General features: G+C 37.9%; 2 protein-coding genes across 5 annotated transcripts in view; one reads left to right on the top strand and one right to left on the bottom strand.

Annotated features, from left to right (window-relative positions):
• MASTL (microtubule associated serine/threonine kinase like) overlaps positions 1-13865 on the bottom strand; it is a 32551-nt gene extending 18686 nt beyond the window's left edge. For 3 of the 4 annotated variants that reach the window (XM_024734172.1, XM_024734170.1, XM_024734171.1), the window contains exons 1-4: positions 13587-13772; positions 10220-10357; positions 5012-5151; positions 4251-4339 (exon numbers count right to left, since the gene is read on the bottom strand). In XM_024734172.1, coding sequence (XP_024589940.1) covers positions 4251-4339; positions 5012-5151; positions 10220-10357; positions 13587-13772 — 553 coding nt within the window. Of the gene's footprint in view, positions 1-4250; positions 4340-5011; positions 5152-10219; positions 10358-13586 lie in introns of all 4 variants that reach the window. The other variant, XM_024734169.1, reaches the window with a different exon arrangement.
• An 840-nt stretch (positions 13866-14705) lies between these two features.
• The window catches only part of YME1L1 (YME1 like 1 ATPase), a 30194-nt gene continuing 17464 nt past the window's right edge, over positions 14706-27435 (top strand). The window contains exons 1-4 of the mRNA XM_024734164.1: positions 14706-14933; positions 19099-19230; positions 23910-24072; positions 24616-24714. Coding sequence (XP_024589932.1) covers positions 14901-14933; positions 19099-19230; positions 23910-24072; positions 24616-24714 — 427 coding nt within the window. The 5' untranslated portion in view covers positions 14706-14900. The remainder of the gene's footprint in view (positions 14934-19098; positions 19231-23909; positions 24073-24615; positions 24715-27435) is intronic.

Below are 27435 nucleotides of genomic sequence, written 5' to 3' on the forward strand. Positions count from 1 at the left end.
TTTGTTATACAGCAGAAACTAACACAACATTGTCGAACAATTATACTCCAATAAAGATGTTAAAAAAAAAAAAAGAATCCACTTGCCAATGCAGGGGACATGGGTTCGAGCCCTGGTCTGGGAAGATCCCATATGCCACAGAGCAACTAAGCCCGTGCACCACAACTACTGAGCTTGTGCTCTAGAGCCTGCGAATCACAACTACTGAGCTCGTGTGCCACAACTACTGAAGCCTGAGCACCTAGAGCCCGTGTTCCGCAACGAGAAGCCACCACATGAGAAGCCTGCGCATCGCAACAAAGAGTATCCCCTGCTCCCTGCAACTAGAGAAAGCCTGCACGGAGCAATGAAGATCCAACGCAGCCAAAAATAAATAAATAAATTTATTTACAAAAAAAAAAAGAAAAGGAGGTTGTAAAAAACGCTAAGAAAGGAATCAAAATATTAAGAATATAAAATAAATTTCAAAAACAGAATCTATTTAAGGAATTAATATAAATTGTGGGCCCCTCATGTGAGCTAACTATGTAAGTATAGGGCAAGATAGAAAATGATGCAGATTTCTATCAGGTTTCAATGTGTAACATTGTAAAATAGAACATTCAGCACCCACACGTAATATTGTACTATTTTCTTTTTTTTTTTCTTTTTTTTTTTTTTTTTTGGTACACGGGCCTCTCACTGTTGTGGCCTCTCCCGTTGCGGAGCACAGGCTCCGGACGCGCAGGCTCACGGCTGTGGCTCACGGGCCCAGCCGCTCCACGGCATGTGGGATCTTCCCGGACCGGGGCACGAACCCGTGTCCCCTGCATCGGCAGGCGGACTCTCAACCACTGCGCCACCAGGGAAGCCCCTGTACTATTTTCTTTAGCTCTCCAAAGTAGTAAGAGAAGTGTAATGCTTTGTATGTGGTGTAAGACTTTAAAAGGTAGGCTGAAAGTCTGAACTTAATGAATTTCATTTATACCTCATTTTGATGAAACAATAAAAATGACAATAAACTTCTTTAAAAATATTTTACAGATTAAACAAGTTAAAAAATATTATGGCAATGATTTCTTGGTTATGACTTTAAAAGCACAGGAAAAAGGCAAAAATAACAAATGGGACTATATCAAACTTCAAAACTTCTGCACATCAAAGGAAACAATCAACAGACTGAAAAGACAACCTACAGATTGGGAGAAAATATCTGTAAATTATTTATCTGTTAATGGGTTCATATATAGAATATAGAAACAACTGCAACTCAGTAACAAAAAACCCCAAGTAATCTAATTAAATTGTGAACAAAAGTCTTGGATAGACACTTCTCTAAAGAAGATATACAAATGGGCAACATGCTTATGAAAAGATGCTCAACATTAGTAATCAATAGAAAAATGCAAATCAAAACTACAATGAAATATTACCTTACATGCATTAGGATGACCACTATCAAAAAACAGAAAATAAGAAGTGTTGGAAAGAATGTGGAGAAATTGGAACCCTTGTGCATTGCTGGTAAATTGTAAAATGTAAAACTGTGCAGCCACTATGAAAAACACAGTGGAAGTACCTCAAAAAATTAAAAATAGGGCTTCCCTGGTGGTGCAGTGGTTGAGAGGCCGCCTGCCGATACAGGGGACACGGGTTCGTGCCCCGGTCCGGGAAGATCCCACATGCCACGGAGCGGCTGGGCCCGTGAGCCATGGCCGCTGAGCCTGCGCGTCCGGAGCCTGCGCTCCGCAACAGGAGAGGCCACAACAGTGAGAGGCCTGTGTACGGCAAAAAAAAAAAATTAAAAATAGAATTTGATCTATATGACCCAGCAATTCCACTGCTGGGTATACACCCAAAAGAATTGAAAGCAGGGTGTTCAAGACTTATTTACATACTCATGTTCACTGCAGCATCATTCTCAATAGCGAAGAGGTAGAAGCAACCCAAATACCTATCGACAGGTGAATGGATAAAGAAAACACGGCACGCATATGTGTATCTGTGTGTGTGTGTGTGTGTGTGTGTGTGTGTGTATAAAATTTGGCCTTAAGAAAGAAAGAAATCCTGTCACATGCTACAATATGGATGAACTTGAGGACACTATGCTAAGTGAAATACGTCAGTCACAAAAAGACAAATACTGTATGATTCAACTTATATGAGGTATCTAAAGTAATCAAACTCATACAGAAAGTAGAACTGTGGCTGCCAGGGCTGCAGGGAGGGGAAAATGGAGTATTCAGTTTCAGTTTTACAAGATGAAAAAGTTGTAGAGATCTGTTGCACGACAATGTGACTAGAGTCAATATTACTAAAGTACACACTTAAAAATGGTTAAGATGGTAAATTTTACCTTGAGTTTTTTTTAATCACAATCCAAAAAAATAAAGGAAAAGAAAGAAACCAAATCAGAAAAACCTGTATGCTCCAAGATGTTTTTCATAGAATTATTTATGTTAACCTAAATTCACAATGTTTGGGAGCCATCTTTAAGCTAAACCATGAGATATGAAAAAATAAAAAATATTAATATTATAATACAAAAATAATTTAAATTCATCAGCAATATCACCCTAATACAAAATTTTTCTGGGACTTCCCTGGCGATCCAGTGGTTAAGACTCTGAGCTCCCAATGCAGGGGGCACGGGTTTGATCCCTGGTAGGGGAGCTACAATCCTTCATGGCACACAGCGCAGACCAAAAAGAAAAAAAAAAGAAAAAAGGAAAAAAAAATACAAAATTTTTCTAATTTGTAATTTTTCCCAATATCTTTTCTGAAACTGAGGAGTTAGATTTGCCTTATTAAAAAATGTTTAGGGCTTCCCTGGTGGTGCAGTAGTTGAGAGTCCACCTGCTGACACAGGGGACACGGGTTCGTGCCCCGGTCTGGGAAGATCCCACATGCCATGGAGCGGCTAGGCCCATGAGCCATGGCCGCTGAGCCTGCGCGTCCGGAGCCTGTGGTCCACAACGGGAGAGGCCACAACAGTAAATGTTTAGATTTTAGAAAAATAAGTGATTAATATATTGTATAGTATGGGACATCCCTAGTGCATTTCGTCTACAATCTGTACTTATTATTACTGCTATGAAAAGTATGGGTAGTCACGTGAGGTAGGATTAATAAAAACTATAAATGGTCCACATCAACTCAGGTCACATTTTACCAAACATATGAAAAATCTTTAGATCTTCAAAATGCTTCAAAATTTGTACTTGCAAATAAAGAATTGTAGCTCTCTATTTACTTTCAAATATTTATAATCCCACGGTTAAAAATTTATAACCCAATATTTGGTTCTACTGCTCATTTATTTCCATCCTCTGCCATTTTAGTAGATAATACAACAAGCTACCAAGTCAGGAAGCTGTCATTTCTCCATGTTTCTGTAATAAACTTAAGTAGTTTCTAGTTTCTCCCTGTTAGAAACAATGTGGCTACAAACAACTTTATTCATATATATTATTCTTTTTTTTTTTTTTTTTTTTTTTTTTTTTTTTTTTACTGAACCACTGCGCCACCAGGGAAGCCCCATATATATTATTCTTTTGAACCATTTCCTTAGAATAAATTCTAAGACACAAGTCACTAGGTCGAAAAGAATTAAAACCTTTGTTTCTTAAATCATACTGCTCCATTTCCTTTGGAAAGAACTATGCTTATTTGCAATGTCCCTAGGAAAACTTCCTGTGCTTTCTGCAGTCTCATTAACACTGGATCTTCAGCTCTCCATTTTTGCTTTTGGCTAGCTTAATAGTGTAAAATGATTCATTTATTACTTTTTTAAATTAGCATTTCTAGTGCTATGAGTAGTGAAATTAACATACTCCCATATATATGTATTTGTGATTTCTGTGTTTATTTTCTCTGCCCCTTGTTTATCAAGGTGGTGGTCATGTATATTTGAATAATTTCTTTAGGTATTAGTTGTCTATCATGTTGTAGTTATTTTAGTCATTTTACTGATGTTTAATTGGTCAGCGCCAGTTTCAGTAGGGATAAAAATTTGGAAGAACAGAAACTGTCAGTTCCTCTTTGAAGATCCAAAGATCTTCAAGAACCTTTGAGGATATAAGATTAGTTAATCTGTTTTCATCTTTAATTGAATGAAAATACCAGTATACGTTTTTAGCCTATTGCAGAAAAAAATAATCATCAAATTTTATTCATTATAAACTAACAAAGAAAACAGTATAAGTTAATGAAATGTAGTGTCTAAAATGTGTTGGATTTTTTAAAAGGTACTTACTTGCTGTGTTTCTTACCTCTATTCAAAGTAACTCTGGAAAGGCCAAAATCTGTTAGTTTAATGTGACCTTCATTAGAAATAAGCATATTGTCTGGTTTCAAATCCCTGCACATATAAAAAACAAATAGCAGATAACTAAAAAAGAGCTAGTGTTGATTTTAGAATTACCAGCGAAAAAAACAGAAAGTTACAGAACAATCAAACCCAACTTATTTTCTCTCATTGGTGGCTTTGAAAGTGCAGAAAACAACTCTCAAAAGCAAACTATATTTTGTATACCTGAATCTACAAGAAAGTTAACTATTTAATGCTAGATTATCTTTGGCATTATTCATTACATATTCTATTAAAATAAATAAACTTCATTAGGTAAAATAAACCTCAAGCCAGGTCAAAATCATATTTACCTCTTTCAAGGAGGGTGAGATTAAGCCTTAATCGAAAAGAGCCACTTAACCTTTCTTTGCAAAGAGCAAAACACTGTAAATCAGCTGGCATTATAACATATAGCACTTTTATATGACATACAGCCAAAGGAGTGGAAAAAAGATTCAATATTCTCCACAAAATGGGATACCCGAAGACAAAGCAACATATTCAAAACACACAGGGAGATGAAAGAAGAGTTGATATAATTCGTAAACTCACACAAGTTACTACTAAACTTTAGATAACCCAGATATGTGGGGTTACGCAAATATTTAAGACTAAAATATTTAATACATAATTTGATTTCTTGTGCTTTAAGTAATAGTTTGGAGAAAAGTCAGTCTTTACCTGTGGATGATTCCATGTCTATGAAGATAGTCTAGAGCCAATGCCACTTCAGAAATATATTTCACAGCCATCTCTTCATCAAAATAACCATATATGTGTAGGAGAGACTTGACATCTCCACCTATGAGATACTCCATTACCTGTCAAAAGGAATATAAATATTGCAAAATAAAACCAATATGACTACTTTAAAAATATCTTACTTGAGCATTATGGTTATGCATTTTTAGCATGGTCCTATAAGACACATTTTCTTGGTGTCACTCAGTACACATCAATACCAGGTTTACTCACACTGCCATATACTTTTTAAAATTTAAATTAAACTGTTCAGTCTGAACAAAAATTCAGACATATAGAAAAGGTGTGAGAAGAGCAGGATGACTTCTTATATTCTCTCCATCTACATTCGCCCATCGTTAGCACTTTGCCACATTTGCTTTCTTCCTCTCCACATATATGAATATAAAAATGAATATTTATGCTAATCATTAACATGATTATGTTACATAATAAACATAACACAATTATGAACATCATTAACATAAATACCTTACAGGCATGTATTTTTGTTCAGATTAAGCAGTTTAATTTAAAATAAATATGGCGACATTAGCAACTGGTATTAATCTATAACTTTAAAATTTTGGCTAACTCAAGAATAAAATTGAAGAGGTCATCATGTATCTCCCAACAAGGTCATTCTTATGTAACTATATCATAATAAAATGCACGGGATTTAATTCTAAAATAATGCTATTACCTGTTGTATAGTCTGTATTCAAATTTCTCTGATTACCTCAATATTGCTCCTGATGGCTTCTCTCCTCGTCTCTCATGCCCAGGCCAGGACCATGCATGAGATTTAGTTGTCATATCTCTTTCATCTCCTTTAATCTGGAATAACTTTTTGCCTTTTTTTGGCAGGGTGCTAGATGGGGCATGGGACGGTCTTTCATGACATCTGATTATTTCCTTATGATTCAATTCAGGCTATGAATTTTGGGCAGGAATACTACAAAATCGATGTTGAGTACTTCTTAGTGACTTCCACCAGATGAGACTGCTAAATATTAGTGTGTTCCATTCCTGGTAATGTTAACTTTGATGACTTAGTTAAGGTGGTGGCTTCCAGGTTTCTTCACTGAAGAAGTATTGAAACTATGTAAATACCCTCTTTCCCCAACAAACTTTCAAGCAATGATTTTAGCATCATATGACTATACATGATTCTTGCCTGAATTCATTACTGCTATGAGGCTGCAAAGCTCTATTAATCCTTCTACATGTACTAGTCATTCTCAAAATTTTCTATAGTTTCAAGCTATAAAATATTGCCTACTAAGGACTTGATAATATAAGTCATTTCTTTCCTCTTTAAGGCAATCACTTCCCTGGTACACAGAGGTTAGTTAATATTTGTTGATAGTATGAATCATTAAAACATTACTAAGCACAAAAACTGTGCTAGCATGGGGAATATAGCATGAATAAAATGTAACTGATGCACTTAACGATTATAATTTAGTAGTAGGGAAATAAGCAAACAGATAACTGTATTTGAGCTCATGAGAATGCTTGTTTTCTCACACCCTCATCAACAATGATTATCAATACTTTTTGTCAATCTAAGGAAGAAAAAATTAACTTGTTTAAATGTTTATTTACTTTTAGGGAGATTTAGCATCTTTACACTGCTTTTAGTCTTTCATATTTCTTCTCTGAATCACTTGTATTCTTTGCCTATTTTTCTACTGGGGTATCTACCCTTTCTTCCTGACCATGTATATGGTATTTTGTGTCAAAGTAGGCTTTATTTTTCACTTAGTAAGATATGCACCATTCTATTAAAATAATCACATCAGTTTTCTTCTAGTACTTTTATGGATTCCCTTTTCGAGTAGAAATCTCTGATACAAAAGGGGAATAAATGAACTTTGCACTATCTCAAGTTTCATAACCACACAGAATTATTTCAAGTGACTTCAGAGAACAGAATCTTGATAGTACATACATCATAAGGGCAAAAAGAATTGCAGAGAAATCCTAAATTGAATCCAGTTGTTTTAGTGTTAGGAAAACAATACTGGTATTGCTATGTTGAAAATACTATATGCGTATAGATATAGATATAGATATATAGATATATAGATATAGTTAGGAACCCAGATTTTCAGGGTGAAAGAATACAAATATTTTTCAAAATATTTTTATATTTTATATATTTTTCAAAAATGTTAAGTAAAAATTCTGTAATTTTCCTTTGACCTGGAAATATCAGCATGAACTCGTGATATATTTTTCTATAAAAATGTGTGTTTCCTAGTCTGTCCATTGAGAATGCCTAAAAGGAATGACAACCTAGTGGCAATGAACTTTTCTAATCACTACCTCCTAGATCACGGCCTCTAGACACTATTTCCCAAAAAGGAGCTAGACCTCCTTGCCTAGATCTAGTTCAGGACATTTGCAAAATGAGCCTTAACTATCTTGTCATGCCAGAAAGCAAGAAAGCTATCAGAATACTAGGATAGTATAAAAAGACAAAGAGATGAACTGAAGGGGCTCCCACTCACTAAAGATGGGACAATTTAAACACAGAAAAAAATGACTGCCATGGATTAAAACACATCAAAACTACAACATTCCATGAATTCAATAAAGATACTTTAAAAAACACACTTATTTAGAGGTTGCACTTCTGAAAACTGGTGATGAAAGGGAAAGAATCAAGCATTTATTCTGCCTTCCTTAGACAAGCTGTATTTCAGAGCAATGAAATAGATAATAAGGGAAAGTTCTTTATAGATGAATTCCAGCTAATAAAAGCTGAAGGAATAATAGAATTTTTTAAAACCATCATTTTGAAAACCTTAATAAAGAATCCAGGCATTAAGGTAAGCTGGGATGAAGTGAAAGAGTGGCATGGACTCATATATACTACCAAATGTAAAATAGATAGCTAATGAGAAGCAGCCACATAGCAAGAGGCATTGAATCACAGGATGCCAAGACCATTACATGAAAGGTTGGTGGAGGAGTTGTAATGGATTAAACAAATTTGGTGAAGTGTTCCCAACTGGTGGACTTGGATGATGATATATGGGAGTTCATTATAGTAATCGTTCAACATTTGTATATGTTTGAACATTTCCGTAATAAACATTTCCATCTTTATGTTCCTTGTACTAGTATAGTACCTGGAAAGCAGTAATCAATTATTTGTTGTTATTGTGGCTAAGTTTAGTCATACTTTATCTTTTTTGTCTCAAAGGTAGCTTTGATTTCTAGGAAATCTTTTGTCTAAGCCAGAGCTCCTCAAACTTTAACATGCCTGGGGATCTTGTTAAAATTCACAGTCTGGGGCTTCCCTGGTGGCGCAGTGGTTGAGAGTCCGCCTGCCAATGCAGGGGACACGGGTTCGTGCCCCGGTCCAGGAGGATCCCACATGCCGCGGAGTGGCTGGGCCCGTGAGCCGTGGTTGCTGAGCCTGCGCATCCGGAGCCTGCGCATCCGGAGCCTGTGCTCCACAATGGGAGAGGCCGCAACAGTGAGAGGCCCGCGTACCGCAAAAATAAAAAAAAATAAAAAAAAAATAAAAATAAAAAAAAAAAAATTCACAGTCTGGGGAATTCCCTGGCAGTCCAGTGGTTAAGACTCGCACTTCCATTGCAGGGGGTGCGGGTTCGATCCCTGGTCGGGGAACTAAGATCCCCCATGCCACACAGCATGGCCAAAAAATAAAAAACAAACAAACAAACAAAATCTCATTCTGATTCAGCAGATTTGGAGTGCAGCTTGAGATTCTGCATTTGTAATAAGCTCTCAGACGATGCTGATACTGCTTGTCTGTGGACACACTTTGAGTATCAAGGATCTAAACCAGTGATGAAGTTAGTAGACAAGATATGGCCGTCTATCTGATTTCAGGAATAATAATTCAAAAATATTATAGTAGGGACTTCCCTGGTGGCACAGTGGTTAAGAATCTGCCTGCCATTGCAGGGGAGATGGGTTCGCTCCCTGGTCCGGGAAGACCCCACATGCCGCGGAGCAACTAACCCAGTGTGCCACAGCTACTGAGCCCGCGTGCCTAGAGCCCGTGCTCTTTGGTCCATGGGCCAGTTTGCCAACTATTGGCTTAAAAGATGTAAAGTCAATTATTCTGTTTGTTTACACTAAACAGAAGCTATTGGAGTTACCAAACATTTAATCTACACACTGTCTCTGAAGTCAGAAGAACCATCCTCACCTCTTCCTACCCCCACCCAAATTCCTCATTAGAATTAACAGAGTGTAAGCTGCCATGTTAAATGAAAAGCAAGCAACTCTCTAAGTCCATACACCCCAAATCCACCACTTCCCTAAATCTTTCCTTATCATACCCCAAGCTTTATGTAGTATTTCTATTATGCATCCTTTACTTAGCAAATATTTGTAGCACTCTGTGCCACACACTGTTCTACATAGTTTATATCAACCTATTGAAATTTCATAACAACCTCTGAGGTAGGTACTATTATTATGTCCATTTTGCAAATGGGAAACTGAAGTGTGATAGCTCACTTTATGTGTCAACTTGGCTAAGCCATGGTACCCAGATATTTGGTCAAACACTGATCTAAATGTTGCTGTGAAGGTATTTTTTAGATAAGATTAACATCTAAACCATTAGACTTTGAGTAAAAGCTGATTACCCTCCATCATGTGGGAGGGCCTTATCCAATCAGCTGAAGAGAAAAAAAATTGAAGTGTCATCTCTTTCTCCTCCAAAGAGGAAGGAATTCTACCTCTTCACTGCCTTTGAGCTTGAGCTGCAACATCAACTCTTCCTGGAGTCTACAGCCTGCTGGCCTACCCTGCAGATTTTGGACTTGCTTGCACCATAACCATGTAGGGCAATTCCCTAAAATAAATCCCCCTCTCTCTCTCTACACACACACACACACACACACACACACACACACACACACACGCACACACACAGACACAGGCAGACAGACAAACACACACACACACTCTATTGTTCTTTTTCCCTGAGAACCCTAACTAACAGAACAGGTAAGGTAACTTGGCCAAGGTCATAAAGCTCATAAGTGCAAGATCTGGAATTCAAACCCAGGTACTCTGAACCCAGAGACTGTAATTCTTAAGTCACTGGGTTCAGTGATTCCTGAATGAAGAGAAAATGTCAAGTTATTTACTCACCAAGTAGACATTGTTTGCTGACTGCAGTGAATAGTACAAATGCACAATGAAAGGACTTTTGCTTAGGGCCAGGGCATCCCTCTCAGCTTGTACTTGATGAGTCATATTTTTGTTGATCATGTCTGCTTTTTTGACAACCTGTAGTACATAACATGACAATAGACACATCCATTTTATTTTTTATGACAAAGTATTCTCAGGTTTCCTAGTTGCCATCATGAAAACAATCAGAGAGAGAAAACACAGATGTTGTTTGGACCTCACATTGCCAGTGGGAAACTCTGCTAGAAAAACAGCTAATATGGTGAAAACAAAACAAAACTTTCTTTAACATAGAACTGCTTATCTTGGTATCAAGTGGCAAAAGTATCACATCCCTTTTGATAAGGAAAAAGATGTAAGCAGATGCTCCCTGACTACCCTACCTATTGGTAGAAAAAAAATTCTGTTCTGTTCTTCTTACAACTAAGCCAAAATATAGTAATGTTCCTAATACGTCCCCAGATAATCAGGAATGTAGGCATAGAGAAATAGTAGCTAATTCTCTTTTTAAATTTCTGGTTCTTTGATGGATGGAAATAGAAACAGAAAGAGAAAGAATGTATGTTTGTTTGCCTGGGAAAAAAAATTTCTTAAAAACGGTTAGAGTTTACTTAAACTTAATAGTCTCAGATGCTGTGTTATAAAAAATAACTAACCACTCTTTTTAAATCTCAAGGTAACTGGTAAGGAAGCAAAACTATAATCTACATTAAAATTGGAGCACTAGGGCTTCCCTGGTGGCACAGTGGATAAGAATCTGCCTGCCAATGCAGGGGACACAGGTTCAATTCCCGGTCCAGAAAGATCCCACATGCCGCGGAGCAACTAAGCCCGTGCGCCACAACTACTGAGCCTGTGCTCTAGAGCCTGCAAGCCTCAACTACTGAGCCCGCGAGCCACAACTATAGAAGCCCATGCACGCAGAGCTCGTGCTCCGCAACAAAGAGAAGCCACCGCAGTGAGAAGCCCACGCACCGCAACAGAGTAGCCCCCGCTCACTGCAACTAGAGAAAAGCCCGTGCACAGCAACGAAGACCCAATGCAGCCAAAAATAAATAAATTTTTAAAAAAAACTGGAGTACTAAACTGAATAGTTAGTAACATTGAGATCAATTCTCAGGAAGATTACAAGTCAAAAAAAGGCATATTTCTTCCAAAGATTCAATAGAACATGTAATAAAATCATTAATACGCTGTAAATTCCAGCCTTAGAGCCTTTCCCTAAGAAAACAAAGGAAACTGACAAAGCCAGTCTGAAACATGATTTCACCTATCATTCCACTAGATTGCAAGCTCTATGAGGGCTTTTCGTTTTGTTACCACTGTACCCAGACTCTACACAGAAAGCGGATATCCACAAATACTTATCAAAAAGTGTATTGGTGTTTTCATTTCAACAGCTAATAGTGACTGGTTAGTATAATAGAAGGAAACGCAAAAAATCTTGGGAACATATGAAGCGAGAGAGAATTAATTTCAATAGGGTGGGTCTGAAAGGTCAGGAGAGGTTTGAAGGGGGGCTAAGATGAACCTTAATACACAAATAACATAGGTGGAGAAGAGCAGAGAAGGGTGGAAGGAAGACACTTAAGGAGGAAACAGAATAAACATAAATTTGGAAGCAAGACAATACACAGCATTCAAGGACTAGCCAATTGTCTGGAGTGGCTAGAACATAGAATATGTAGAAGATACAGTGGAAACTTAGAGCCAGAACTTGGAGCATGACTGCTTTTCTAAGGAGTTTGGACTTTAGCTTGCATGGCACAGCCAAAGGAATAAAATAGTGATTCCAGTTAGGGGCCTGTTCCAATAGACTAGGTTACTAGTTACTAGGTTACAGTAATGAAGGCCTGATGAACCTTAAAAACATCATGTCAAGTGAAAAAAGCCAGATGCAAAAGATCATATATTTCATGATTCCATTTATACGCAATGTCCAGAAAAGGCAAACCTATAGTGATAGAAAGTAGACTGATGATTACCTGGGGCTAGGGGTGTTAAGTGGGGGAGACATTGCAGATGAGCAAGAGAGGTCTTTTCAGGGTGATGGGAATGTTCTAAAATTGGAATGTGGTCATGGTTACTCTATATTTAATTTACTAAAAACTGAACTGTACTTTTAGAAAGAGAAAGAAAGAAAGAAAGAAAGAAAGAAAGGGAAAGAAAGAAGAAAAGAAATGGAAAAAATGAAGTCCTGTACTTGGGCAGACTTGGGAATGGAATGGAAGGGGTAATACGAATGAATATGAGACAGAATTGACAGGCCTAGTTGAGAGAGAGAATATACAGATGAAGCAGAGAAAAGTTAAAATGCCTGAAGTTTCTAGCTTGAAATGACAGAGATGGTGGTATTATTACATGGAGAGAAGGAACACAGGAGGCAGTTAGGTGGAGAGGATTGTTCGAAGTTAGGCAAGCACAATTCCGAGGTGCCTGCTAGATAGTCACGTAGCAATGTCCGACAGGAAGTTGAAACTGCATCAGACTGCTGGCTTCTTTCCTTTATCACCATCACTCAGTGCTGAGATGTGAGTAATCTGAAACTATGGGAGTGGATGAGAATCAAGAGTGGCCAGAACAGCTTCAAATATATTGAAAGCTCTTGAATGCTTTGAATGATATATACTACTGCAAGGATAAAGGAGTGATTTGGGACATATTTCAGCTCCGTCCTTAAATATAAGTACATTCTAGAGTTATACAATGAAGAGAAAAGTGGGGTTTAATGAGATCTTTTTGTCATATAGGTCAGAAGTTAATCTACATCACAGCATGCTGACTACAGTCAATCCTACATTGTATATTTGAAAGCTGCTGAGAGAGATCTTAAAAGTTCTCATCACAAGAAAAAAATTTGTAGCTGTGTCATGATGGTTGTTAACTAGACATTGTGGAGATCACTTCGCCATAGACAAATACTGAATCATTATGCTGTACACCTGAAACTAGTAAATGTCAGTTACATCTCAATAAAAAAATGAATCTGTCAAACTGATAGAATTAAAATATAATATGGAAATAACTGTTTCAAATTTAAAGTTTCAACCCTAATCCTGGTAAAGCCCAAATTAGTAAAAATGATTCAGAAGTTCTGGCGTCTCCTAAGCGTTCGCGGTGCGAAGAGAAGGGCGGGGCAGAGGTGGCACCGACTTGCCCGCGCTGTCACCCCAAGTGAGAAGTTATCCCACAGGGCTCCGGAGGTTTCAGTGAGCCAGGCACCCGTCTAGTCGTTCCAGCGGCCCTGGGGCCTGCCCAGTTAAGGGGGCGGGAAGGAGGACGCAAGGGCCGGCCTCTTTCGCTTTCTTTATTCCTTGACTCTTACCTTCACCGCGTACAACCTGTTGCCTTTCTGCCCCAGATACACCTTCCCGAAGGCGCCGCGGCTAATGGGCTTCACTATGGTGAACTCTTCAATGGAGGGAGGTCGTGGCACCGGGATCCTATTCACGAACTCCCCTGTCGGCGTGCCTCCTCCACCCTCCATCTCGCCGCCGGCGGTGGTCTCCATAGCAGGCCAGCCCGGACGCAAGTCTCTAGCAGCGACCAAGAGCCCTTCCGGAGCCGCAACTCCCGCCAACTGGTTTCAAAGCGGGGCTCCGCCCACGCCGCTCTTCGGCCGTGATGTCACCCCGTCGCTGCGCACGCCACGCCCAATCCAGTACGGCCCCGCCCCTGTCACCTGCTCTGCGTCGACGCAGAAGGCAAAGAACGTGAAGGCGGGGCAGCTGGGAAATTCTTGAACCAACCAGACTCTTCCAGGGTGACAGCGGCTCACTAACCTCGCTTGTAGTGACGGGGGAGGGGGGGGGCCACAAATAGTTCTTGGCAGACGGGGAAAGGGATTATGGGGGCTTGATTCTGAATCGAGGGATTTGAAGAGTTTTCTCCCGACCTCCAAACGAGGCTGGTGGGACCCGGCCCTCATCCCACTTTTTTTTGTTTTGTTTTTTTAAACTCCTTTACGGCCTCCCACCCGCGAGAGAAACGTAAACCAGTTCGGTCTGGTCCGTGAAACAATGGCCAGTGAAATCACAGAATGTGGAGAAACTGGATGAGCAGGATGCGCATGACTGGTCCTGTAATTTGACATTTTAACAGGATGTAATTTGCCTATCTGAAATAAGAAGAGCTTTTTATTGTGGGGAAGATAAAGAGCACTTAATTGTAGCAAAAGAGGTTATCATAGCTCAAGGCCCAGTCAGAACAGGAGAATATATTGTAAGTATTGATAACAAAGTTGGAGAAAGATTTTAACAGGGTCCGTGTCTTTCCCTTTTAGAAAGAAAACTACAGCCAATGAGCTTTGGGGCTCCGGCGCCTGCATTACTCAACGTGAACGTGAACTACCTTGGGGGGCGTCAGCTGTCCCCGAAAAGGCGGAGCGTTGACGCACGCCCCTGGGTGGTGGCCTCACCTGCCCCGGAAGTACTGTTGCGTTAGCGCCTTGCCTTCCGGGGCAGATTGTCTGTCTTTGCAGCAGCTGTAGGGAGGGGAGGCCATTTTCCGTTTCTAGAAGAGTGAGGGCGAGAGGAGAGAGAAAAGAGGGGGAAAAAAAGGGCTCAGCGCCTCCCCGCCGGGCCGTGGACAAGAGGGACAGTTTCGGCAGGCGGGTGAGGTCGCTGACGGCCTGGAGAAGATGTTTTCGCTGTCGAACACCGTTCAGCCCCAGGTGGGTCCGGCATCCAGTCCATTTTTCTCCCCCCCCGCCCGCGTTTGCCGTTTGCGTTTCTTGGAAGTGGTTTCTCTTACGGGATCGTAGGAGGGAAGCGTTTAATCCAGTTGGAGTCCTGGGGTTGAGAAGGGATCGGGGCGACGCTGAGAGTAAAGGGCTGACGATGAAGCAGAAGCAAAATAGGAGCGTGATGGAGATCATGGCTTATTGATTTGATTGCGTGGAATTTTTGCTACAGAATCCATCAGGCATTGTTCAGTGCTAGACCTTCTGGGGTGGGGGTGGGGAGGGGGCAGGGGAAACGTCTGCCGTAGATGTAAAGGGAGTAAGTGATGTTTCTTTTCCATCCTTCCGCCTCTTTAAAGACTTTCGTCTTCACAGCCCGGATTCTCTACTCTTTCTTTTAAATGGAATTTAACCCAAACATGCTATAAAAATTTGAATAATCTTCTATGAATGCTTTCCCTCTTTTTTTGACCAAAAGTAAGTAATGAATATATATTGATATATTTACGTTATTGACTGCTTGCACTTAAAATTTTGATTCAGCCTCCTCCCCATCTTTTCATTTTTGAAGCAAAAGGGCAGAGAAAAAAGATTCCAAGCGTTTTTATTTTTAACTCTTCTTTCAGGAGTAATCACCGGTGATGTTTTGTTCTTAGTTCATTTAAAAATCTTTTTTGATGGTGACAGTTAGATTTTTTTTGAGAGTTCTTCACAGTTTTGCAAATAAACAGTTTTTGAAAACATTCCGTTTTAAAAATAATTTTTGACGTTCTTTAGTTTCTTGGTTAAAGCATATAATTATGTTCCTCTGTGTAACCTCCACTCCCTTTTGTTTTGTTTTGAATTTTGCTAATACTGGTGGGGTAATAAAAAATAAAGTGGTTAGTTATTTATTGGGCATCAGTAATGTGCTAGGTGAACAAAGCAAATGTGGAATCTTGATGATATGAAGTAAAAAATGAATAGGAGTTAGCCAAGTGAAGAGTGAATAGATATGAACAGGTAGACAGAACATCTGGAGGTTCTGAGATAGTGACAAGCCTAGTTGATTGGAGGAACAGGAATAAGGCCAGTGTGGCTAGAGCGTGGTGATTAAAGGGCCAGTGACGGAAAGGAGTTGGGGAGAAGACATGATGCAGATCATACAGGGTGTTACAAGAAGGGACTTGGGGCTTCATTTTAAGTTTGTTGGAAACCATTGAATGCTTTGAAGCATGTTAAGGAGTAAAATGATCAGATTTACATTACAGTCTATTACAGAGTAATAGATTACTCTGGCTTCTTGCTGTGTGGAGAATGTTGAAGGACAGAGTGGAAATGTTTTCAGTTTAGGATGTTATTGCACTAATCCAGAGAGGGATAATGCACCGCTAAGTGGTGACAGTGGTTATGGAAAGAAGGGGATGGGATTTATTTTGAAAAAAGAACAGAGGGAATTCCCTGGTGGTCCAGTGGTTAGGACTCCCTGGTCGGGAAACTAAGATCCCAGAAGCCGCGCGGTGCCGCCAAAAAAGAAAGAAAAAAGAATAGAATTTCATGAGGGATGATGGAAAGAGGTGTTTCTGGGTTTGATCAGCTGGATGCAAGTAGGTGTTATTTACCAAGATGACCGGTGTCTGGAGGAGTCCTACCAATCGTTTGAAAAAGAATTTGACTTGGCTTGCTGAATACAACATTAAACCTTTTGAAACTGAACTGCAAGAAATTGATGTCAAGAGGACCCGATTTTAGGAGAATTTATCATTAGCTGAATGGAGTTAGTGGTATGCAATGTCGGTAGAGGTAGTGAAGGAATTTTCTGTACTATAGGCAGTCCTAACTGGACTCATGTAGGACTGTTAATATGACACAGAAGTTCAACCTTTTCATTGAGGAGAGATCAAACCATCGTTTAGCAGTTTAAATTCTTTATTGAATGAGAAGAGGTACAACTAATTAAAATAAAACTTTTCAAGGTTATAGACAGGGAATTCCCTGGTGGTCCAGTGATTAGGACTTCACACACTCGCTGAGGGCCCAGGTTCAATCCCTGCTCAGGGAACTAAATTCCCAGAAGCCGCACGGGGAGGCCAAAAAAACAAAAACAAAAAATGTATATACAGAAAATATGTATCTTAAAATAATTTGATTCCTATAGTTTTTTGTTTGTTTGTTTGTTGTTCTTGTTTTTTGGTCACGCTGTGCAGCGTGTGACATTGAACCCAGGCCCTCAGCAGTGAAAGCGTGGAGTCCTAACTGCTGTACCGCCAGGGAATTCCCTGATTCTTGTAATAGTTTTAAAAGAGCTTATCGTTTCTTTCTGACTCTAAAAATAATACACGCTAATTGCCAAAAATCCTGAAAAGAAAAATATAAATAAGGAAGATCACCTATAATTTCATAACCCCAATAGATCACATTTTAGAATAAGTTCTTTCATCCTTTCAACTCTACACAAATATGTGTATGCATACTTTTAAAAAAAATGTTACATAAAGGTTTATGGCTCGCTTTTTTCATTTAAAAAACAATGTTATGAATTTATTTCTGTATCAGTAACTATGGGATGAAAAGTCTTAAAGTGAAATCTGGAGTCAGATTATCTGTGTTAGAATCCTTCTTCCTATAGTACTTTCTTGCTGAGAAAGTGTGATAGAAATGTAATAGTAACTAATGTTTATAGTTGTTAGGAGGATTAAATGAGATAATATAAGTAAAGTACATAGTTCAAAATGTGGCATATAATAAGAGCCCATTTAATTTAATCATTTACTCAACAGGTATTTATTTAGCATCTACTGTGTGCATTATTGCACTGGGATACAGTATTGAATGAAATAGAGGAAGTAAGGTAGAGCAAAATAAAATATAAAGTGTTAAGTTATATTAAGTATAACGTAAAAACAGTTTATATTAAATAATTTATAAATAAAACAGAGAAAAATAATAAAATAGAGGAAAAAAACCTTGCCACATGAAACTTATGCTCCAGTGGGAGAATGTGGTATAATAAATAAAAACTATTTGGTCTTTGTTCCCAATTCTTGGCACAGAGCTCCTAAAACCCTTGAAATTTCCTGTGATGGGCGTGTCTTTATTCTTAAAGCCCCTCCTTGGATCATACCTGGATTTACGCTAATGAGGTGACTTAAACTGGGGTTTCTAGTAAACAATATATAGGTAAATAAGTAAGTATATGAAGTGTGTTAGATAATGAAAATGTCAAGAAGAAAAAATAGAGCAGAGGAAGGCAATAAGGAATATTTTTTAGGGGAGGGTTGCTGAAATCTTACATAGGTTGTCCAGGGAGATGCATGAAAAGATGACTTGTGAGTTAGGAACTGAAGGGAGAGCAAACTATGTGACTAACTGGACAGGGGAATAAACAACAGTGCAAAGTCCTCGAGGTGAGGGCCTGCCAGGTGTTTTCCAGGAACAGAAAGGGGGATGCGGTGGTGGGAGCGGAGAGAAGGAAGGGGAACTTAGTGGTGGATCAATTCGGAGAGGTGATGAAGAGCCAGAGAGGGCTTTCTGTGTCATCGTTGTTAGGACGTTGACTTTTATTGTGAGAATAGCCATTGGAGGGTTTTGAGCAGAGGAGTGATGAGATCTGACTGGCTTTAATAGAGCAGATTCAGGGAGAGAAGTTAGGATGCAGTTGTGAAAATCCACATATGGATGATGGTGACTTAGAATAGGGTGGTGCAGTGGGGAAGTTGAAAAATATAAAATTCTGGGTATATGCTTACTTCTTTCATGTCTGCGAAATATTTCATTTTTGTGGTGGTATCATTTGTGTAGCCACTCCCCTATTGGACATTTCTAGCTTTCCACAAATTTTTAAATATTTTGATGAAAACTGTCTTCTGTGCATATGCAAGCATAGATCGTTACTTACTAGATTATTTCCTTGGAATAAATCCCTAGAAGTTAGATTGCTCGAATGGTGAAATGTATGTATTTTTAATACTTTTGCTGTATATAACCCCTATACTATCCTGAAGGTCAGTTTTCTTCCTACCAGCAATAATCTGAGTATTTATAATTTTTAATGTATAGTTTTGATATACGGTGTATATTTAACTTTTTACAATACCCAATCCTGACAATAAAAGGGTTTTTTTTCTGTTTTTATTTTAAAAATCACTACTTATTTTCAGCTTCTATCTTTTTATAGGTTACAGTTCCTCTGAGTCATCTCATCAATGCCTTCCATTCACCGAAAAACACATCTGTTTCTATCAGCGCATCAGTTTCTCAAAACCAGCATCGGGATGTAGTGTCTGAGCATGAGCCTCCCAGCAGTGAGGTAATAGTTTTTACCCTGGGTGTGTGAGAAAGTTTTTTTGGTTTAGTACATTGTAAACATGCCTGAAATAACTTTCTATGTTTAGGCATTTGTAACAGGGTGATTTCTATCTTCAGCTTAATCTCCCTTTTACGATTAAAGATGTCCAACTCTGGCTTTGTTGTACATATAGAAATATTGCTTTGTTTTATTTTTAACATTTAATTTATAAAAAATTTCATGTGGCAGTGTATTGGTATTCACTTCCTACGTTACTGCTTGTGTAATATCATTTAGATATTCTTTTGTGTTGCTTCAGTGGTAGCAGGGAACCTACAGTTAACTCCATAATTCCCATAATTTTCAGGAAAGACAGAATAGCAAGAAGTTATCATCTACCGCCTTATAGGAGCTTTCAGTGTAATTGAACAATTAGAATATAGATACCTGAAGGTGAAATGTATAAGCTACGAAACCGTACTTTGAGTATTCAGAGAATTATAAAATCATTGTGGCCTAGGATATAGCGAATTCCCAACCTAGGAACCTTGTGTTTACAAGATTCATTAATAAGATAGTTGCTTGTAGCTCAGAATACATTTTTCATAGTAAACTTTATAATCTATAGTTAAGTTTCTCAGAAGCCTCTTTAACCATAAATAGCTTATGTTCTTAGTCCTGATATCAGGGGCTATGGCAAAGGACAGTAGAGGAGGAGTTGAAAAAAAAGTTTGCGGGACTTCCCTGGTGGCCCAGTGGTTAAGACTCCACGCTTCCAATGCAGGGGGCCTGGGTTTGATCCCCGTTCGGGGAACTACAATCCCACATGCCACGTGGCACAGCCAAAAAAAAAAAAGTCTGCTTTTGGTGGGGGTGGGATGGGGGGTGGTTGTGAGGTGAGTCTTGGGATACAATTTTACTTAGATGAAAAGTTTGTCTTTATGCTTTCCTTTTTTTTTTCTTTTTTAATTGATTAATTATTTATTTTCGGCTGTGTTGGATCTTCGTTGTTGTGCATGGGCTTTCTCTAGTTGTGGCGAGTGGGAGCTACTGTTCTTTGCGGTGCGCAGGCTTCTCATTGCGGTGGCTTCTCTTGTTACGGAGCACGGGCTCTAGGCGTGCAGCCTTCAGTAGTTGTAGCTCGTGGGCTCAGTAGTTGTGGCGCACGGGCTTAGCTGCTCCACAGCATGTGGGATCTTCCCGGACCAGGGTATGAACCCGTGTCCCCTGCACTGGCAGGCGGATTGTTAACCTCTGTGCCACCAGGGAAGCCCCTATGTTTTCCTTTTATATTACCTGCCAAATTCCTATTGCCTCTGTCTATAGGCAATCCATTCTTGTCTTCTGTTGTGACACCCTTCTTCAAATTTACAGTCCGAGAGCTTTCCTAATGATAAGACTGCATGTATCAAAATTGCTACATGCAGCAATATTATGTTCAGTTTAGAAATTTTGGAAACTATTATGTAGGTAGAAGAAATTAAATTAACCTATGATCCTGCTTCTCTTTTTCTCACTTGTACTTTTATATTTTATAATAGTTGGATCATACTGTATATGCTGATTTAGATTTTGCTTGATCATTTAATAGTCTTAGGAACTTTTTATTCCATACATATTCTGTATTTTTAATGACTTTCAGAGTGTTCATTTTATGATGTTCTCTTGTTGGATATTGTTTCCAATTTTTTGCTGCTCTGAACAACACCGTTTGTACTCTCCGTGGTGCTAAATGTTTGACTATTTCATCAAGTGAAATGGCTAGGTCAGTAGTGAAGTACATTTTGGGGGCTTGAAAAGTAGCTAAACTCTAGAAGCCAATGTTGAGCTTAAGACTAATGGTCTCAGATACAGAATTGGTGTCTTATCCTCTGATTTACCTTCATTATTCCTATGGTTTATCATTGATGACTGTTTGTTATTGCTTCACAAACATTTTCATTCTTCTTAAGCATCCTCCCTCATCTCTACTCGCACTTCCTTTGCTCTGAGGTTACATTGCTTTCATCAAGTCTTGCTCATCCAAACACCCACTTCACAGTGCAAGCAAAATACTTTCAACTTCCTTCAAGCTACTGACTTCTTTTCCTGTTGCTTTCAGACTTCTTGAAAAAGTAGTACTCTGAACTTAACATCTGTTCTTGCTAAACTTTTATTCATACTACATCCCATTGTAGTTTGGCTACTACTTTTACCATTTTATAGACTTGTTTTGGTATATTTTGTTGACTTCCTTAGCAGTAAGTACAGGCCTTTTTAAAAAATCCACATCTTTTTCAGCTTTTCCTTAGCATTTGACCTTGCTGAACATCCACTGCTTTCAAAATACTTTCATAAATTGAGTGATACTACATTGATGGGTTTTTTTTTTTTCTCTTTCTGTTTTGCTGGGCGTTTTTATCGCCAGCCTTTTACATAGTGTGTGTACATTTATCTGTAATCTAATTTTCATTTTGCATAGTTTCCCAGATTATATATCTTAATGTCTGTATATATTTATATGCTGATAACTCCCAAATCTATCTCCAACTCTAAAGTATCTCTAAAGTTTTAAAGTAATTATCTGGTGGCTTATTAAAATACCCCTCTGGATAGGCTCCAAGGACCTCGAAATTAAGATGTCTAAAACTGAGCTGCTTCCCCAGATTCCAGTGTTTTGTTTTGTTTTGTTTTGTTTTTGTGGTACACAGGCCTCTCACTGTTGTGACATCTCCCGTTGCGGAGCACAGGCTCCGGACGCACGTGCTCAGCGGCCATGGCTCATGGGCCCAGCCGCTCCGTGGCATGTGAGATCTTCCTGGACCGGGACATGAACCCATGTCCCCTGCGTCGGCAGGCAGGGGATAAGTTTAGTTTAATATTTTAAAAACCCTGGTCTAATGGGATTAGAATAACTAGGGATTGGCTAGTAATAAGTAAAGAAAATTCAAATATATAGGACTTGCGGATTCAAGAAGCAGCTAATCCTCCCAGGACTGAGAGCTTCCCAGGAAGAGTTCTCCACCCCTGGGCTGAGGTTCTGAGGTTGTTGGAGAGGGAATGGCCTTGGCTCACTGAATGGCACAGGAGTCACTGGTGCCATGCCAGCTGAACCTGATGGAAATCTGCCCCCTTGGGTACCAGGAGAAGCTGTTCATGGGGATGTGTGTTACTGGAAAAGCTGCTGGGTACTGCTGGCAACTGTGCACTGTAGGAACCAGGCTTTGGAGAAGCTGCACCAGTGGCAGGAACCACTCCTGGAGAAACCCATGGGTGTTACGTTGCACACAAGAGCCCGCTGAGTGAACACAATAGCCTGAACCAGGAGCAGAAACTCCTCCTACAATGTCTCTCCAGTGCCCTCTACTGACAGCTTAATGTTCTAACCAACAAAGGAAAAATATTCAAAGGGCCCAGATCCATGAACATGGAGCCAAAAAAAGGATGAAGAGGAGCTAAGAGACAACAAATCAATAGCCAGCACATCCATCCTTCTCCATCACAATCCCTATACTTTACTGGTTTCTTCAAATGTCTGTTGTCTGTGACTTGGTATTTGCATCCTTCTTAGTCAGGGCTCAGTTCGGGTTCATACCATTTTTCTCTTGTTACATCAGCCTTCTGTTCTCCAGCTTATCATCTTTGTCTTCTATTTTCTTCCTATAAAACAAAACTAATGATATTAGCTATAGAATTAAATTCAAACAAGGCTCTTCACAATATGGCCATAGCCCATCTTTCTAGTGCTTTCTTTGGTCACTAAACTTTTTATTGCATCTCAAACATTCCAAGCCCTTTGATGACTTTTTGTTTGCCCTCTTCCCCAAGGTTTCTGCCCCCATCATTTGTGAATTAAGTGTTATTTCAGTGAAGCCTTATCACTTAGGAAATTAGTTGTTGTGTTCTCTTATGACTTTTTAAAAAAATATCTCTGTAATAGCAGTTACCTTATTGTATGATAATTATCATATTCATATGTACCTTATTTCTCTTTATGTTCCTAGGACTTGATACTCATTATGTAAAGGGCATACATTTCTGTCTTAGTTAAAAATCTGCATTTCCCTTTGTATTATAAATAGACTTTTTGGTTTCCCCATTTTAAAAGATAAAATATCTTTGTAGCTCTTGAATATTGTAGTCCTTCTGATTCCATTATAATAATGTGGTTTATATTCTACAGTTTTTATTACCTTAAAAAGCACCTTTTAATGGCTTCCCTGGTGGCGCAGTGGTTGAGAGTCCTCCTGCCGATGCAGGGGACACGGGTTCGTGCCCCGGTCCAGGAAGATCCCACATGCCGCAGAGCAGCTGGGCCCGTGAGCCATGGCCTCTGAGCCTGCGCGTCCGGAGGCTGTGCTCTGCAACGGGGGAGGCCACAACAGTGAGAGGCCCGCGTACCGCAAAAAAAAAAAAAAAAAAATTCACATTGTTTCAATTGATAAGTACTCTTCAAGTTAAATAGCTTGATAATAATGCTTACTTGATATAAACAGCAAGGACCTACTGTATAGCACAGGGAACTATATTCAATGTCTTGTAATAACTTGTAATGGAAAATAATCTGAAAAAGAATACATATATTTATACGTATATAAGTATATGTATATATAACTGAATCACTGCTGTATACCTGAAACATTGTAAATCAACTATATGTCAGTAAAAAAATAAAAATTAAAAAATAATAATGCTTACTTGGTTGAATTAATCTTTTACAGCCTATACTTAACTTAAGGGACCTTGGATTATCTGAATTAAAAATTGGACAAATTGATCAACTGGTAGACAGTCTACTTCCTGGAATTTGTAAGGACAAAAACGTTTCTTCCCATTGGCATACATCTCATGTATCTGCACAGTCCTTCTTTGAAAATAAATATGGTAAGTTAATATATTTTGTGTCCCAATGAAGGTAAGCCATTACAGTACTATTGATAATTTAATTGATACCACTTATTTTTTTTTTTGATACCACTTATTAATACACCTCTGGTTTCCAGTGTTTCATTACATTGTTGATTAGAGGTTTTTTTTGTTTTTTTGGTTTTTTTTTGATTAGAGTTTTGAAATTGTCTCTAGGAAATAGCAATTTTTTTGTTTCTCCGTGCTCTTAGCTAAAAGTAACTTTAGCTAGACATATATATTTTTACCTCTTGGTTTGAATTTAATTTCATTGGCAGCTATATTTGTAGATCATATAAAAAAAGATAATCCAAAGGACAAGTGATAGACACTAATATGATGAAGAAATGTGATTAAATTTGCAATGCTTTTAGATAAAAATACAAAAAGCAGAGTCATACATGGGCAAATGAAAGGCAAAACTCATTTTGGTTTTTCTAATATTCGGTAAAATTATTTGTTGTATTTCATGACTTTTTTGTTTGACCATTAGAAAATTTACTTTTTACAATTTCCCTCCAGGTTGCTTAGATATATTTAGTACTTTACGTTCCTCTTGCTTGTACAGACAACATTCAAGAACTCTTAAACGAATTTGTTCAGATCTTCAGTACTGGCCAGGTATGAAGCAACAGTTGTACTTATTTTGAAAAAAATAATAGATTTATTTAATCTATTCAGATTTGTCTTTTTAAATGATATTAATGATTAGAAACATTCATTTGTAGCTCACAGTAGAACTTGGAGAATATTTGGAATCAACTAGTTTGGGTATATCTGTGTAATTTTTAACCTGGGAAATATAACTAAATTTTGAATGTGAGTGACAAGTGCCACAGTAAAGGAAACTCTAGGGAGCTCACGTATACCTGCTCCAAAACAATTAAGCACATTTGTTTACTCCTCTCATTTTCAAAATCCCATTGCAATGACAAAAAAAGATAAAAATAAGAAAAAAGTCAGGGCAGCAGCAGAGGGGTTTTGTAAATGGACCAGAAATTTGATGACTTTCTGGAACTTGTAAAGTAGACGAAACCCCATTGATATCAAAATCCAATATGTATTCATTCATATTTATTTAATATCAGGCACTACTGATAGGTGTTAGGCGAGAGTGATAGTTATGTAACTGAAAAAGACATATGTTATCAACCCTCATGATGCTTATAGTAGAGTGACATGAAAGAGGTGTGTAATGCTAATTCCAGTAGAACTTAGGAAAAATCCCCAAGTTCTAAGTCAATAATAGTGAGCTCTGGGGTAGCTGATTTAGTGAAACAGTTGAAAGATTGCGAAAAGTGGGCCAGTCACAGAACAGATCTGGCTTGCAACTTTTAGACAAAAGAACACATCTCTAATAAGGTGTCCGTGTGTGTATGTTGAAAGGGGACTCCTGGTTTTAGGGTTGATGCCAAAGAGAGAAACAAGATAGTAACCCAGGTTACTTTGGACTTGAATCATACACTAAAGGTACCTGCTCATTTACCATAAGTCTATGTTTTGTAGTCTAAATATATTTACCACTTTGATAGTTTTGAGGACTCCTGTCTGCAGTCAGTACTGATCATTGTGTTCTTCTTTACAAATACAAATGGTTTGCAAGAATCTCCATGTTTGAGGAAATTTTATAGCATGAAGGAGAGGCACCAGGTTGGGCAAAGAAATCTCTTTTGTAGTTCTTTGAAGAAATGGTTAATGTAGAAGACAGAAGAATACTTAAGAAGGGATGATACACTCAGTTTTAAATATTCAAGGAAGAAAAAAACTGAGCATGTATTAGGGTATAAAAAATATCTTAATAACTTTTAAAAAAGTTAAAACTCAAAGGTCAGATTCTCAGATCATATGATAAAACTGAAGTCAAATAATAGAAAAGATACCTAAAAAAAATTCCTAAATATGTGGAAATGTTTAAAGATACTTTTCTAAGTGTCTTGTGGCTGAAGGGAATTGAAAACAAATTACAGACAATTATTCCTGAACCACACTGAAAATCTGCATATCTAAATCTTTGGGTTGAGGACAAACTGAAGCTGAAAGCATTGTATGAATTTTAGGAAATAAGGAAGATGGGAAATAAATTGATTAAATATTTATTTTTAGAATTTCTTTAAAAGAACGTGAGAAATTAATATGGATAAGACACATTAAATTAAATGAATATAATGGCAAGAAATGGTTTTACTTAATTTAATCAAGAATCAATTTAATTTGAAAAGAAAATAGAACAAACAGTCTGATTAAGAAATGATGAGAAAATACAGTGTTAGAAGTGAAAAGTGGGAACTGTCACAGATAATGAAGATTTTAAAATTGTAATGTATATAATTTTATATTGTAAATAAAAATATGTTGAAACATAATTATTTGAGTTATAAATTACTAGCAAAATTGACCCAGGAAGAGATAAGACAATAACTATAGAATTTGAAAGATAATATCTTTCAAATATAATCTCTTTGCCCCAAAGGCACTAGGCTCAGATGGTTTTATGGCTGTATTCTGTTTTCCAAGGTCAGGAGTCTTCCTGTTATTTAAAACTTTTTTAATAAAGAAAAAGATAGACTAGGCTTCCCTGTTTATTCCATGAGATGACTGATACTAAAATATTAGTACAAAAAGAATACAATAGATTAATTTCCCTTAATCTAGATATAGAAATCCTAAGTAAAGTCTAAAAAAGCACATATAGAAATATCCTAAAAATTATGATTAAGGAATACAAGAATGATTTAACATTAGGAAGTATGTTAATTTATCATGTTAATTGATTAGACAAGAAAAGGATTATTATTTGTGTATGATAAAAAGGCATGTGATATATATGCTAATTATTATGCTTCCTAAAAACTTGTAGAATAGATACTTTTAAAATTTCTGAAGTGTGTCTGTTAGGTTCTCATTAATATGAGAAACAGGATATCTAGTATCCTGTTTTTGTTCAGTAATTTGGAGATCCTGAAATATCTGATTAAAAAGAAAAAGGAAGTTTTATATAAGTTAAAGGGGGCAAAATTATAATTAGGTGATACAATTGTTTACCAGAAAATTCAATAAAATCAACTGAAAGGCTGCCCTGGTGCCATAGAAGATAAATGCATAAAAATCAATCGCTTTTTTTTTTTTTTATCCTAGCAATAGGTTTTATTTACAGTTCGTTCAAAATCCATGAACTCTTGTATCCTGACAAGAAATATGCAACATGATATATATATACACACACAGATGTATATATGTATGCATATGAAACCTGACTGAAAGAAATAAAAGAAGAGCTGAGTAAAATAAAGTGAGAGAGTACTGTAGTCCTTTTCAGAAGAACTTAGTGTTCTAACATTATCA

The sequence above is a fragment of the Neophocaena asiaeorientalis genome, unplaced genomic scaffold, assembly GCF_003031525.2.
Source record: "Neophocaena asiaeorientalis asiaeorientalis breed wild unplaced genomic scaffold, Neophocaena_asiaeorientalis_V1.1 scaffold120, whole genome shotgun sequence".
Classification (NCBI taxonomy): Eukaryota; Metazoa; Chordata; class Mammalia; order Artiodactyla; family Phocoenidae; genus Neophocaena; species Neophocaena asiaeorientalis.